Below are 13,774 nucleotides of genomic sequence, written 5' to 3'. Positions count from 1 at the left end.
CATGTAACGCATGGACGTGAGATCTAGTTACTCAAAATTGGAAGAAATCATTTTTAGCGACTGAAAGTTGTGTTTGGAGTTCAATTCCTAGAATAATTTACTGTCTTTAATTTTTTTTTTAAAAAAAGAAAAGCATAAAAAGAAAGTTTGAGGATTAACATGCTTGGCGTGCAATAAAAATAAACAATTTGAACGTGTGATTGGGATGATGGTAATCAAGTGATAAGAGAGAAAATTGAATGACTGTAATACCCCTACTTCTCCAAAATTGTTGTTAATTAAAACCTTCTTAATTATAATATGATCATTTCACATAATTGATACAGGGAAGAAGCCAGAGCCACCTCTCCTGCATATGCACGTACGAATCTGACGAGTCTCATCCATATTGCTAATCTAATCAGTAAACTAAACTAGTCCCGGAGGGTTATATTTTGTTATGAAATTTATTTCATGGCCAAAAACAATACTGTTATTCAAGTGATTAAACTTCTTTTAAGCAGTAATATTAATAAAGTTTAAATAGCACAAGGCAATAGAGTAAATCTCATAAATTATGTCCATTCATCGGTCTTCAAAGTTAAGAAGATGCATTTGTAGAATTGGATGAATTAGAATCAGTTGGTGCGTTCTCTAGAGGAGCATCTTGAAGAGACACAAGCTTTGCTCGTCCACCATACTCTTCTGGAAGAATCTCTTCTCCTACCTCTCTCACAAACTCTCTCTTCTCATCCTCACTGCTTACTATTACAATCTGCCCTCACAACAAACACAAACCTCAATCAATCTTCATGAGACTCACAGTGAAATATAATTCCAAATTATTGTGGTAAATGATCCAATTTAGTCGAGATATATATTCCACTCTCCTTAATGATGGCCATTTAGTTCGCAAATTGGGCATTTACTTAGAAACAAAAATGCCAAATGGAAAAAAGGAGAACAACAATTGAAGTCATCATAAGAAGGTAAATATTGAGTTAGGATTTTGCTTTAAGATTTTCATTTTACAATGCTGAATGTAGGCAAATGAGTGCTGAATTTTGAAACTAAAGGTATGAGGAGATCCTGATTTGGTATTAACTTTCTTATGGGATTCTTAGCTGTCATTTTCCCAATGAAAAAAATCTTGCAAAATATGAAGGGCCAAAAGAATAATTAACCTAATATCTATCGACCAAAATTTAAATTGTAAGATTTACTTTTACATGCGAGACATGCACAAAAATAAGCAACTGAAATAACCAACCTCCATGAGTAAAGAAATGATAGTAATGGCACTTTTTGATTAAATAACCTAATTAAACTTAGCATCGAAATGGAAAAAGAAACTAACAAATCAAAATATCACCCCTTTTCATGCCAAGCATAAATTGTACATAAAGGGAACTAACAAAATTGTACCCGCAATTTTGTGTCATTTTCCCCCTTCTCTCTCTCTATTTTTTTTTTTTTGGGGTTTCAATTGCAGTTTTATGATTTCTACACAGGTTGTATAGAAAGGGAAATGTTACCAGGAAATTCTTACATATAACATTCTAAAAGTTAAATGAGAGTAATTAAGTAAATTAATAAGGTAAATGGTGGGTGGATGATTAGAGAGCACTAACAAGCCTAATGGGTTATGTTTGCAGCCTTTGGATTAGGGTTTGGAACAGAATCAGATCACTTGGACCTCAAAAAGGGAGAAAAACAAAAAAAAGGTGGCTCTGTGCCACATGCCGCAGCATGGGCATCATATGCTATGGCGCATAATTCACTAAAACATGAAGGAAGCTCTTAATACCACATGTCATAGTGCATGGTCAAATTCTGGCAAAAATAAGAGCGTCTTTCAACTCAAAAAACAAAAGAGAAGAAGAGGAAAATAGAAGAGAGGGAGACGAGAGACATTCCTCTTTACTAGGGCACAACGTTTTGGCACTTAGTGGAGGATTGGAGCTTCCTATCCTCTCTAGTAATTGTCCCTAACCTCTCTTCTTCCTCTCTACACTATTTTCAAGTTAGGGTTTAATATAAAAAGGTAATTTTTGGTTCAGAGACTATGGATCTGAACACATTGACGTAAATAGAATTAATGAGAGTTATTTAGGTTATTTAAATCTAGCATTTATAGCTTTACTCATGTTTGGAGGTTGAAGGCCATTAATGGTGAAAATGTGCCACAAATGTGGTGGTTGGAGGTGTTTAAATGTCACTAATGGTAGTTTAAGAATTTAATGAAGCTAATGAGAGTTAAAGAAAGTTAATAAACTCAATAGGTACATTTAAATGCAAGGAGATTAGAATTTTGAGTGACAAAAGTGTTGATTTAAGGGTTGTAACTTCATCAATAGTGATATTAATAACTATTAGTATGATTAATTGTTAATTAATCATTTCTCAGTGCCATTCAAGTTTGTAATAGCTTTAGAAGTAATTGAAAGTGAGGGATAAAACTTTTAACTTCCTAAAAATTTGAGATAATCAAAGAAAGCTTAGTTTGTGCAATTATTTGTTTAATTGATTATAAATGTTCGAAAAACTTGTTCAAAAATCATGTGATGTTTGTAAACTTGTTTTGATGCAATGTAGCAAAATTGACAAAGATTTTGTGATAGTATAAGTAGTGGCGGAGCCATGTACATTTGGGGGGGGGTGCATCCCCTCACATGAGGAAAATTACATATGTAGTATGAAAAATTTACAATCCTACACCTCATATTTTTTGCATTTTAAACTCTCTAGACTCGATAAAAAAATATTTGGGGGTCCAAATTTAAACTCGATATTAACCTTTTCAACATATTTTTGGCAAAAAAAAGTCTCAATATATTTTGCCCAAATAAAAATATTTATAATTTTATTTATGTTATTATATTTTTTGCCTAATGTAATTAATTTTAAAAAATTAGAATATTATTTTTTTTAATTATTAATTTTTAAATTACATTTTCCTACACCCCCTAACTTAAGATCCTAGCTCCGCCATTGTGTGTGAGTGAAATGAATATGAAGTATAATGATTGTGAAAATGTTGAATAGTCAAAAATTGTGTTAAGAAAGTATAAAAGATTATAAGAAATGATGAGAATGATGTGATGAGTTTGTTGCATGAGGAGTTACATGCCATAAATATGATATGTGAATATTACTTGAACATGATGATTGAGATTTGTGCATGCCATGAGCAAGCATGAGTTCTATTATATGATCATATGAAGTGAAAGTTCACCTAGGAAGAAGAGTAGAGGTTTTAAATCCACGTGGTATGGCCATTATTCAGAGCTTGATGGCTTGCCTTTATATCTTTATTATTTCACTTGTTCAACGAGGAATTATCCTACTTGCTCAATAAGGGATTCGAACCTAACAAGTTTTTACTTATTCAACAAGGAAGCTAACTTAGGAGTACTACAGCCTATAGTGTGAAATTTGAGAGAAACCCATGATTCACAAGTGAATATAACAGCTTTGACCAAACAATTCTTCACAGTTGGAAGACTTAGGTAGTCTAAACACATAGACAAACTCCACTAAAATGGCCCACGGTTTTATGTCGGGAGTATTAGGAGGATATAAGAATGGCACTGATCATACACATCACATCAAGCTGCATGGTTGTTATTATTATGACCTTACGTACCATATTAAAGACATGGTTGTTAGTATTACAACCCTTGCATATTATGAAATTTCATGTTACATGATCGTTTGTACTGTAACTGAATGAATTGTGTTATTGTAAATATGTTCATGTGAGAATTGTATTTGTCTAAAAAAATAAATGTGAGAATTGTATATGCCACATGTAGCATTATAATTGATTGGCTTGCATTTGCTTAGGATAAATTAACTTGATCACTAGGTGGTTACACTCACCCGTTTCTCTTTAATATCACCAGAGCTAGCGTGGATCAAAACTAAGGGAAAGCATCAAAGGCTTAAGAATTTCATTCCTACTGTAAGCCTTCATTATTTTTTATTGTAATGTATATTTACATTAACAATACCAACTAGGAATTCTCTTGTTTTTTACTTGCACTATTTGCTGTTGATATTGGAAATTGTATTTTGGACTCTAGATTGCGTGCGCTATGTATGTGAGCATTTAAAAAGAGCCAAGATATTAGTGCAAGTAAAAAAATGTGTAAATACATGATTATAATGGTTATTACAATGGTTTATGTGAAATTGTCTCCCCTTGCTAATTTTTAGATTAAAGGGTTGAATTGAAAATGTAAAATAAGTGTGATTTGTATGCTGTGGTGTATTGAATAGGTCTAATTGAGTCTATTGAATGTGATATAGGGTTGGTTGTAAGCTCTTAGCATGACAGTGAAATTGGATACTCTAATTGTGTTCTACGTGTAAAAAAGAGTGAGTTTATAAACGAGCGTCCCATTTTTAATTGGGAAATGATTTGTGAGTGAGACCCGTGCCATTAGCTAGAGTTTTGAAAGTATAAACACCTACATCACCTCAATTAGACATCAGAATAAAAATTTGAGGTGCGTTGGAAGTTCACCCCATTGCTGTCATTTTATGCAATGTGCCATGACACGTGTGACATGCCACAACGCACCTCATTTTTCTTGCACTGAAATACTATTTTCAACTTTAATCCAAATGTTTTGAAAACAAATTCATATTCCGTGCTTCCGTAAACATTTTTACTCTAATGTTTGGCTTATAATAGTTTACAATTGCATTTAAAAGCTTAAAAACTTGGGATTCCATTTCTATTACTTTTAGTACTTTGGAAACTTATGATTTTTCTTATAAATTAGTAATTCGTTTGAGTTAGTCCCCTTGATTACCAATAGAGTCTATGGTTAACCTTACACCACACAGCTTGATCCCTTCAAAAGTGATAAAATCTGCTATCATTTTTTAATGGGAACAAACTGCATCCTTTGAAGGCTTACTTCAGCGTTCATAATAAAATCTGAACTCACAGATTAACAAATACCTTTTCTAGTGTTGCTTTCTCTAGAAACCGAGAAACTAGTCTCCAAACTGCCACGAAAAACTGCGGCATGTGTACTAGATAACACTTTGCTAGACGTTCAGGATAGTATGCCTGACATTTTGAAAAAAAAGTAACCATAGATGAAGTTAGATTTGATGCATTAGCCGGTGCAACCCTGCCATAAAAATAGATACTCAAAGGTTCATACTTTTGTAGGATTATGTTACTTCCTAATACACAAATCCCGGAAACTCAAGATGGCAACACTGAAACTCTGATCTTAGAATACTTAACAATCAATGGCCACTCCGTAAATCAGACTATTTCCAGATGAAAAGGTTCAAAGTTGAAAAGAAGGAAACGAGATAATCATGCTATATTGGCACTTATCACATCCATCACATATTCTTCTATTTTGTCTACGACCACATAAAATCGCAAGGAATAGGACAAGGCAAGTCACCTGCAAAAATTGAAATCCTGTGATTAAGCCACGAGCATCAACGTTTTTATATGTGATATGCTGCAGATCAAGGATCCCAATCAACTTTTCATTTCCTGTTTCCCTTCCTTTGATGGCACTAAAGACCACAGAAACGAAAAACCATTATTAATTCCTCAGTCTTCTACGAGAATGAAATAGAAAGCACAGATAACATGATTACGAAAGCTATGATGGATTAAAAAGAAGAAGAAGAATGTGCTCAGTTATTGATGGAATACGGATTAAAAATAATATGGATTATTTTGTTTTTTTCCCTAAGATGATTGGGATTTCTTGTATATTAGAACTTTCTTGTAGATTTGATTTAAATTAGGATTTACATTATTCTTAGAATCAATTTAGTTTGAATTTGGACTATCCTATCTTATTTAGGATTAAGTTACCTGAACTATTATCTAATCTTTTAGGATTCGTTAGAGTTAGATTATATTGTTACTTTGAATTGTACCCAGGACTCTATAGATAGCCCAAAGGTATCTCAATTTTTTGAACTTTTTATGATTCAAATAAAGAGATAATATTTGAGTATTCTGTGTTCCTAACTTCCTCAATTTTCTCTCTCTCCTTCCTTTCTCTTCTCTCTGTCCCCTTCCCTGTTCCAGATCAGTTTTTTTCAAAAGGATGGCAAACTTTTGTAATAACAAAACAAGCATATCTGAACTAAACAACTTCAAATCAAAATTCAACTGTTGAGCATTTTCTCCTATTGATGTGTTAACTTTACAAGGCTTCAATAGACAAAATACGTTGCCGACTGTCAAAAAAGGGAAAGAAAAGATGAGTGCAGGGGCTTGAAGAGTGGTTCGTGGCTCTCACTTGTTTGATAACCGTAGTAATCCAATGATTATTCCCTAATTTTGTCACCTTATTGGATGTGAACTCATGTAATTAAGAGAAACTCCTATTCTGAAACAACTGTAGCTTTAGAAGCATACATTCAGGCCCCCATTTTCTGAAGTGTCCATGACAGTATGGACACAGTCCCTTCAAACCTTGACAAGGAATGCAGATACTAATTGCTATGATGGACAATTATGGACAAAGATGAAACCTCCATAAATATCATAATCACAGTTATTTAGCAGCTTCAGTTATAATTACTTCCTAACTGATTTTTATATCTGAATATGCTACCAAAAATAGTGATGAAGATGTTCATCATATCATTATAACAGTAAGAATGGCCATGCCACCATCCAAAAATAAATTATTTCTAAAAATTGATAAGTGAACCCTATAGCAGTAAAATTAGAGTACCTTGCAATTGTCTTGTCCAGTAAATGAACAACAAATTCTGCACCAAAAGAGAGAAGGAAGTATCAGCCACAAGCTATCCTGAATAAAGTAGAGAAATTTAAATACTTTCAATCACTTATCTTCATTGATGTGTTCTCTTTCTAACCTTTACCAGGCAAGCAAATTGAAAATGAGAAGTGAAAGAAAATTAGGGAGAAATAAAAATTAGAACTCCTGATGATATAATTTCCAAGTTATGATCATCAACAACTCTACTAAGGTGGCAATGATATATTGACTTAATAAATTGGAACTTCTGTAACAAAAGAATCCTGGATTGTAATTCTGCCTGTAAATTTCATTAAATAGTGCAATGGTTTCCAAATAACATATAATTACAATCTAGCGGATTGAGAAACATTAAATTCAAATAACAATCAGCGGAGGGAATTGAAAAGGTGAAAGAAAACTTCTACTATGGTACATAGCTGCAGTATCTGAGAACTTGAACTACTTTTTTTATCTCGATAGCCGATCAAACCCATTTTTTGTCATTCGAAACTGAAACTGCTTTTTCAACATGTGCTTGGGTTGAAAACTCATCGGTGCCCTTTCTATTTAGTTCAAGTCACACATCAATATCTTTATTAAAGTATCGTTTTAATTTATTCCCAACTGTTTGGCATCTCAGAAAGCTTTTTACAAGCACTTTTTTCTTCTTTAATTACAACTACCCAAATCACCACTATCTTCTTCTGAAAAAATGATGCAAACCCTTTAAGTTTTTCAACCTCTTTGTTCATCAACGGCCCACTAATTCAACCTTGAAATGACTTAAAAAAAGAAAAAAAAGCTGTCAAGGATCTTGGAATTTCCATGACTGTCATGCCATTCAACTGTCAACATTACATAAATGTAACCTATGATATCTGAACGCTTTCTTCCAAGTTCCTAAACCTTGATTTTGGAATTCCATAGCCCAGGAAATTGTCTCTGTACACAACTTACTCACTCTAACCAACATTAGAAATAACTTTCACAGCCCATCTTTTCACATACTATAGTTCTCATTGTCTTGAATAACTTCAAACTCGATGCATTCAACATAAACATTGGAGAATGCGATCACTAATTTGAAGTTAAACCAATATCAGTACTTATTCAGGCAACAACAAAAAAAAAAAATGCAAAAATCGAAAGTACTTGTTTACTTTCACAAATGATAACAGTTTCATGACCTCATATGCGCGCGCGCGCGCAATTAATTGCATCAGAGTATGGATTGTATATTGAACATTTAGAGTAGCTGGTCGCCAATAGATAAAACGCAAACCTTCCTATCAAGGGCAAACTTGAATAGCAGGCAGAGAAAATGAATAGATTATGATAAAATATAAATCATCATGTGAAGGAGACAAGGAAGAAAGAAGCACGAATTTCTCTGACTTCTACTATCGAAATAATTTTAAGGTGATAAAAGGGATGCACAAGGCAAAAAATGACAATTTTTCAAACAGACACCCAAGAGTTTATGAGGAAATATAAAATTAGAATGTGGCAAGTAGAGTCGCTTAGAGCTTTAAACCCTTTCAACCTAATAATCACACCATCATTTTTTAACAAGAACAACAACAACAACAACAACAATAGGGCAAGACTTAGGTACTTAACTTTATATACTTAATACACTTTTATCCAATCAAATCAAAACATTTAGATTTTATTGTGTTAACAATATTAATAACAAGAATTTGCTATGGAATAAAAGATATACAAGTCTTGATTTAATAGAAAACAAACACCTTAACTATATAAGGTTAAGCATATAAGTTTTTCCCACGACAACAGCAGCAGCAGCAATGACAACAACAATAACCACACCATCACTGACATGTTCTATTTTTTATCTTAAATTCCACCAAACTTCAGGTCCATCAAACACATCCTCCGGGTCAACCAAGGTTCTGAACAAATGCACACTTATTTTCAACCATGATATTTTATGCAACTAGCTGGAGATCAGACATTGGCCCAACTTCTCATTGCAAATAATAACAGCAATATTGGCACAAATACGGGTACATGTATCAAATATGATATACAACAAGATGTAGTGGATACGGAAATTTTCACAATTTTAAAATACAGATATGAGAATATATATTATATATATTTTAACATTTTATGATACAGGAATAGGTATCTTGAATTTTAAGAAAGCATTTCTAAAGTAATATAAGGATATTTGTAACAATAAACCAAGATATTAAATTTTTTTTAAAGTTTTTAAATAACATAGAAAAATTTTGTTGAAGAAAATCATAATACAACTGTTAAAATATGTTATATGTATTATGAACTACAGTATGAGCATCGTATCGGATACATATCAGATGCAAGCACATTTACTTCTTCTTTTTTTTTTTTTTTTGCAAGTATCAATACTTGATGTCACCTCTAGAATTAGTAACCACATAAATATTATCTCTCGACTGTCTATGCATGCAATTTTATGAACACCATAAGGTACTTCCAGCGAAATAATCTAATCACCTAAAAATAAACGATCACATGGGTGGCACGACGACTCAAGAAGAAGGAACAGAGGAGAGAGTAAAGGAAAGTAAACGAAGAGAATGCCTTGAATCACTGGCAATTTAGTTGGAAGCTTTAATTAGGACATGTTCATACGATGGCCCGCTGAGAATATAATATAACCCAAAAAGGCGTCTTAAACTGACTAAACTAGAATCAAATTTCTAAAACCTGAGAGTAATAACTTAATTAGCAATTTAATCATGAGAAAAAAAAATCGATTCAGTGATCATGCGTTTGTAAAAAGCTTAAGGCAGTAAATTACTCTTGAATTGAATCTGATCCTTGGGAGGAAAATGCTTCCTTGCTTGGACGATCAACACGGGGTATTTATCCTTGCACAAACCCTGCAGAAAGATTTTTCTCCCTTCCAATTCATCTGGAACTTCAGACTCTGAAATGAAACCATTAGGCACCATCTCAGCCCTCCACTTCTGCCACTGAACAAACATCTTAGCTGCTTTATCGGGGTCCATTGATCGAGCAATCAAGAACCTCATAAGTGTACGATCTTCATACACCTGCAAATTTAAAAGTTAAAACCCATGAACAACGACGACGACGACGACAAACGATGAACAAAAACAAAATTGAGTCATGCGCGACCTCAGCTGAAGAACCAAGCTTCTCGACTGACTTCCTCATCTGGGTCAGTGCAAATCCTTGCCCCTCTTCCATTTGGTGGTCTAGCAAAGCTTATCGGGCTAATTGAAAAATGACGGGGTTGTCCTCAAGCTGTGAGATCATACCCCAGAAGAAAAGCAAGAAGGAGAAACTTATAAGCTTGATCCAATTTTCAGAAGGACATATTAAGTTATTCAAACTTAAGACGGAGAGAGAGAGAGAGAGAGAGAGAGAGAGAGTGGGTGTGGCTATGGAATTGGAGGATTTAATTTGCCTTCCACAAAACGAAAGCTTGGCGAGCAATAAGAAGACGACAGGGACTCCGAGAGGGAAATCAATGAAGATAGCGAAATCAGGGAAGGGAAAAAAAATAGAAGACTTGAAAGTACATTAATTAATGAAAAGCATAACCTTTCCAGTTTCCCCGGAACAAGATATTTTTAATTTTTATTTGGCAAAAAACCAGAAGAAGAAGAAGAAGAAGACATTTTTTGGCCAAAAAACTGTATTTTTAAATTCTTTTTGACTTAATTAATGAATTTATTATGGGTTGTCGACATCTGGACGAATTGTCAGTAATGGTGAGGTGGAAACTACAAATCTGCAACCAACAGGCACCAAACTCGTTACTGTTTCTTGCTGCTCTTATCGACAAATTATTTGTAAGAAAAATTAATTATTTAATTTTTTTAATTTTAATTTAATTATAATTTAATTTTTAAATTTAAAAAAATTATAATTCAATCTTTAAATTTTGACTCAGTTATATTTTAATTTTTAAATATTAATTTTTATAATTCATTTAAATATTAATTTTTATATCTTAAAAAAATAAAATTATAAAGATTAAAATTGTGTAAAAGTTATTACTAATATTTTAGATTACCATACCCTCTTAATCTTTATAAATATTATAAATATTAAAATTTTAAAATATTTTTAAGTTTTATAATTTTATTTTTTAAAATATAGAGATCAATATCTAAATGGTTGAAACTATAGGGACTAAGTATTTAAAAGAAAGTTCAGGAATTGAATTATAACTGAGTTAAAATTATAAAAATTGAATTACAATGAGTCAAAATTTAAAAAAATTAAGTTATAATTGAATAAAAAGTATAAGGACCAAATGATTAATTTTTTTTAATATTTCTATCAAAGTTAAGAAAAATATTAAATTTTATTAAATTTGTCTAAAAATTTAACAAATTTTTAACTTTATTTTTATTAAATGTAACTATTTTAAAATGAAATGCTTTAACATTTAATAAGCTTCCCAACATTTAATATGAACAAAATAATAAATAATAAAAAACAAATACATTAATTATTGATATGCCTTATATATATAACCAAAATAAATACTCTTTATCTGTCATATAAATAGGATTAAAAGAATTTTTTTTTCCTCACCCCTTTAGTAGTAAGACATATTTTCAATATTTATATATATACACACACACACACACACATATATATATATATTTCAACTTTAGAAGGCATTTTAAATAATATTATATATAATAATTTCATTCTAAAAAATATCTTTAACAAATTGACGTAAGTATAATTAACGAAAGATATATTTAAAGTTTTAAAAATATTTTAGAGATATTTTACTGACCCCATTGACCTGCATGAACTAATTAAAAATTTTAAAGATGTTTATGTATCATGAGGCGAACTACTATACCCATATTTTGGTTGTTAATGCTAGCAATAATCTAGACTGATTTATCAATAATCATGTCCCACCTTATTCCAGTAAGCCGGTGAATAATGATAGGTTAGGTTCTATATATCTCGGTTAAACTGTATGTATCTTCATGTTACTTTGAAATCCTTATATTAAAAAAGAAAAAAAAAAGTATTTTATAATAGCAAGCAAAGTAGCACTCCAATATGAAATTTACTGATGGATTATAAAAAAGTAATGATATTGTGATAAAATACTCTTAATTTATTTATCTATTAGGCAAAACTTGCCCGCCTTCTATTATTTGTTTATTTTTATTCGCGAAAGATAAAATGATTTAAATATAATTAACACTTCATTTAAATTATAAAATTAAAAATATTTTGAAACAAAATTTAAATTTCAAAATGATCTTCATTATAAAATCAAAGGTAAATGAACAAAAATACACATTAAATTGTCAAACACGAGGATCCAAATACTTTAAAGTAAGAAAAATAATAAAAATACTTATAATATTATCTAAGTTAGTGTAAGAGTGATCAATTCATTAAATCTCTTAAAGATTAATTATTTAGCTAAAACATAAATAGACATTGATCATTTTTTTAGTTGATGTGGAGTTAAAAAAAAGACAAAAACACCCATGGAGTCATCAGCAAGAGGCATCCATTAGCCTAAAGTAGGGGAAAAAAGAGGAAAGAATACGCATAACATTACTTTAGTAGGTACAACAGTAATTAATTCATCAAAATTCATGTCACATGGTTTCTTTCTATTTCTCAAGCGGAGACTTCTTCAAAAAAATTTTTATGATTAAATATAATCTTTTAGAAGCTTCTCAACTAAACATTGAACTTGAGTCGCCAAGTTGCTTGAGAAGAGACGTGATATTGCAAATTAAGCTGAAAAGGAAATTGAGATGCGGGAAACTTCTTTTATTGGTTTGGATTATCAAGAAGAAACTTCAATGGTATAAGAATTTTAAAAAAGTGAGTGATTTAACTTGTCTAGTTAAAATGATATTTTTTCACATGTTATTCATATTTCGTACATTTGAAAAGGAGAAAGTAGTAGAAAAATGAAACATCTTTGAATAGTGGTTTGAGATGAAGAGGAAGTAGCAAAAGAAGAAGTAATAGTGGGCATAGTAAAAGTAAGACTAAAGAGATGATGGAAGAAGAAGAGGTAGATTGCCCTCTAATGCCGTCTCTCATCAAAACTAAAGTCTCAATTGGAGGCTAATCATCATAAAATAATAGATCACCTTTCATAGAATTTCACTTAAAAATATTTTTTAATCTACATTAGTAAAAAATGATCAATTTTTACTTAAGTATTAACTAAATGGTCAACATTTTGAAGGGTTTAATGAATTGGTCACTATTACATATATTAAAGTAATTTTATAAGTATTTTTATTCCTTTTCTCACTTTAAGCTATTGGATACAATTGGCCAATAATTTTATGAGTATTTGCCCCCTTTTCAATCCACATTAGCACAAAAAAAAAAGTCAATATCTGATTAAATGTCAACTAAGTTATTAATATTTAAAATATTTAACGTATTGGTCACTTTTATACTAACTTATGTAACATTATAAGTGTTTTTATTTTTTTTCTCATTTTAAACTATTGAATAATTTTAATTAATAATTTTATAAGTATTTTTGCTCCTTTAGCCTGAAATCATTCTTCATGGTTCTTATTTTAAAGTCCTTTGCAATTAGTTTACTTTTTATAAATGTCTTCGAAATTTCTTAACGAACTGAATAACCTTCTAACCAATTTAAATTGAATTTCTATTCCTTGTAAAATTGTTAGCACGTTTTTTTTCTTTTTGCCAATAAAAGTTTAGCAGTGTTTTACTGCTTTTCTTCTCTAGTTTTTGTTTGTTCGGTTATTTTGCCATGCATTTTTCCTCTCCTAAAAATATTAAACTTCGTAGTTTTATTATCCATATGTGCTAGATTTTCTTTAAAAAATTAAATTATTAACAAAATGTTAACAAGAGAATGATATATATATATATATATTTTTTTTTAAATTAAATTATATATTAAGAAGATTTATTATAAAAATTAGACATGCTTCCTTATTCATTACATAGAATGTATAATAATTTGGACTGATCATGATTAATTATAAGACATGCCAAGTATAACT

General features: G+C 30.9%; 1 protein-coding gene across 1 annotated transcript; it reads right to left on the bottom strand.

Moving 5' to 3' along the window:
- Positions 1-427: 427 nt before the first annotated feature.
- LOC129312099 (SEC14 cytosolic factor-like) lies at positions 428-10,347 on the bottom strand. Its single transcript, XM_054954679.1, has 6 exons — positions 9,894-10,347; positions 9,553-9,808; positions 6,714-6,750; positions 5,415-5,532; positions 4,952-5,062; positions 428-754 (listed from the first exon to the last, which is right to left on the bottom strand). The coding sequence occupies exons 1-6, from the start codon at positions 9,963-9,965 to the stop codon at positions 581-583; spliced, it is 768 nt and encodes a 255-aa protein (XP_054810654.1). The 5' UTR covers positions 9,966-10,347; the 3' UTR covers positions 428-580.
- Between the last annotated feature and the right edge of the window lie 3,427 nt (positions 10,348-13,774).

This window comes from Prosopis cineraria, unplaced genomic scaffold, assembly GCF_029017545.1.
Source record: "Prosopis cineraria cultivar Desert tree isolate PC_DT_omini unplaced genomic scaffold, ASM2901754v1 PC5, whole genome shotgun sequence".
NCBI lineage: Eukaryota > Viridiplantae > Streptophyta > Magnoliopsida > Fabales > Fabaceae > Prosopis > Prosopis cineraria.
The sequence above is the reverse complement of the archived record's forward strand: the minus strand, read 5'-3'. Positions and strand labels throughout refer to the sequence as shown.

What these genes read in the sequence shown, in the direction of transcription:
- LOC129312099 (XM_054954679.1), bottom strand. Translation starts at nt 9,965, where the DNA reads ATGGAAGAGGGGCAAGGATTTGCACTGACCCAGATGAGGAAGTCAGTC. An exon ending in GGATCAGATTCAATTCAAGA is followed by an intron (nt 6,751 to 9,552) that starts GTAATTTACTGC and finishes CTTTTGGTGCAG; the next exon opens with AATTTGTTGTTCATTTACTG. An exon ending in CAGGATTTCAATTTTTGCAG is followed by an intron (nt 5,063 to 5,414) that starts GTGACTTGCCTT and finishes TCAAAATGTCAG; the next exon opens with GCATACTATCCTGAACGTCT.